Source organism: Cariama cristata, unplaced genomic scaffold (assembly GCF_000690535.1).
Source record: "Cariama cristata isolate BGI_N322 unplaced genomic scaffold, ASM69053v1 scaffold29406, whole genome shotgun sequence".
NCBI lineage: Eukaryota > Metazoa > Chordata > Aves > Cariamiformes > Cariamidae > Cariama > Cariama cristata.
In genome coordinates, this window is record NW_009624257.1 from 3835 (window position 1) to 5324 (window position 1490).

The 1490-nt window shown below is 59.6% G+C and overlaps 1 protein-coding gene across 1 annotated transcript in view; it reads left to right on the forward strand.

The window, feature by feature from the left end:
- Positions 1–1404, forward strand: part of MCOLN1 (mucolipin 1) — a gene marked incomplete at its 5' end in the record, with an annotated part of 4629 nt that extends 3225 nt beyond the window's left edge. Inside the window, 4 exons of the mRNA XM_009703113.1 lie at positions 41–163; positions 454–660; positions 757–887; positions 1357–1404. Of these exons, the coding sequence (XP_009701415.1) occupies positions 41–163; positions 454–660; positions 757–887; positions 1357–1393 (498 nt within the window). The remainder of the gene's footprint in view (positions 1–40; positions 164–453; positions 661–756; positions 888–1356) is intronic.
- Between the last annotated feature and the right edge of the window lie 86 nt (positions 1405–1490).

The window sequence follows — 1490 nt, forward strand, 5'->3', positions numbered from 1 at the left end:
GGAAAACGGGGCTTAATCCCAACTGGTTTTCCTCCACCAGATCCTCATCGTCACGCTACGGGTGGCCCTCCCCAACGTCATCCGCTTCTGCTGTTGCGTGGCCGTCATCTATCTGGGCTACTGCTTCTGCGGATGGATCGTGCTGGGCCCGTACCACGTCAAGGTGCTTCTCCGAGTCAGTGGTTGGGGGTGGGCTTCACCCACCTCCGGGTGATTCCCTGCCCGGATTTAGGAGGAGATGGGTGCGAGGCCGGTCGCTGTTTTGGCAGAGTGGGTTAGATACGGTGCCGCTCTTTGCCACGGCCTCTCTCCTCGTGGCTCGGTGATATCGGGGTGACACGTAGGGTGTCGGGGAGAGCTCGATCCCTGTTCGGAAGCTTCCAACCGGGAGAGGAAAGAGGTGACACGATGCCTTGGACCGACTACCAACCCTTTTGTCACCTCCCATCCCAGTTCCGCTCCCTTTCCATGGTGTCCGAGTGCCTCTTTTCCCTCATCAACGGGGACGATATGTTCGTCACCTTCGCCGAGATGCAACAGAACAGCTACTTGGTGTGGCTCTTCAGCCAGATCTACCTGTACACCTTCATCAGCCTCTTCATCTACATGGTCCTCAGCCTCTTCATCGCCCTCATCACCGGCTCCTACGAGACCATCAAGGTGAGACCAAGACCCTGGTAGTTAAGCAAAGCTTCATAGCTTGCTGGGGGTTTTTTTTTGGGGGGAGTCACCGAACCCCGTCCCCTTTCCCCGCAGCACCAGTGCGAAGGCGAAACGCCTGTCTCCCAGCTCCACGCCTACATCGCCCAGTGCAAGGACAGCCCTAAATCGGGCAAGTACCGTCGCGACAGCGCCTCGTCCTGCTCCGTCTTCTGCTGCTGCGAGCGGTAAGCGGGCAGTGCCGGTGTTTCGGGGGGCGGGGGCAACAAGGTGGGGGCTTCTGGCTAACGGGTACGCTCTGCGACACCCCCGTTATCTCCCTGCGTGCCAGGAGAGGAGGGTTTACGGGTATTTTTGCCGCTGGCTCCTCGTACGTGGGTGATCCCACGTGGATTGTGATTTTTCCAGCCCCTTTTCCGTGCCCGTGTGTCTCTTGCCGACGCCCCAAAATGGCTCGGTGCCTGCGGGGACCCCTCCGCGTGGGTATAACCGGGGGTACGTGGGCTCCCCACGTTCCCACCACCCCTCGCTGCCCTCGTGGCTCCGCGCTTCCCACTTTGTTTGTTTCTGGGGTATGGGGGGTGTGTGGGGGTGTCTCCCTTTAGCTACAGCTGAGTCTCGTTTCCAAAATCGAATCCATCTTCCCCAAATTCATCGGATTTCCCCCCGTTAACCCCCAGCGCTCTCTCCCCGCAGGGCTCCTTTACAAGACAACGCGCTGCTGGTGAATTGAGGGAGGACCCCGCTCGGCACGGACCCTCGGGGAACGCAAGAGAACGGTGCCTCATGCTCCCCCCCGCCCCTCAGCCCCAAACTCTTTTAATTTATTT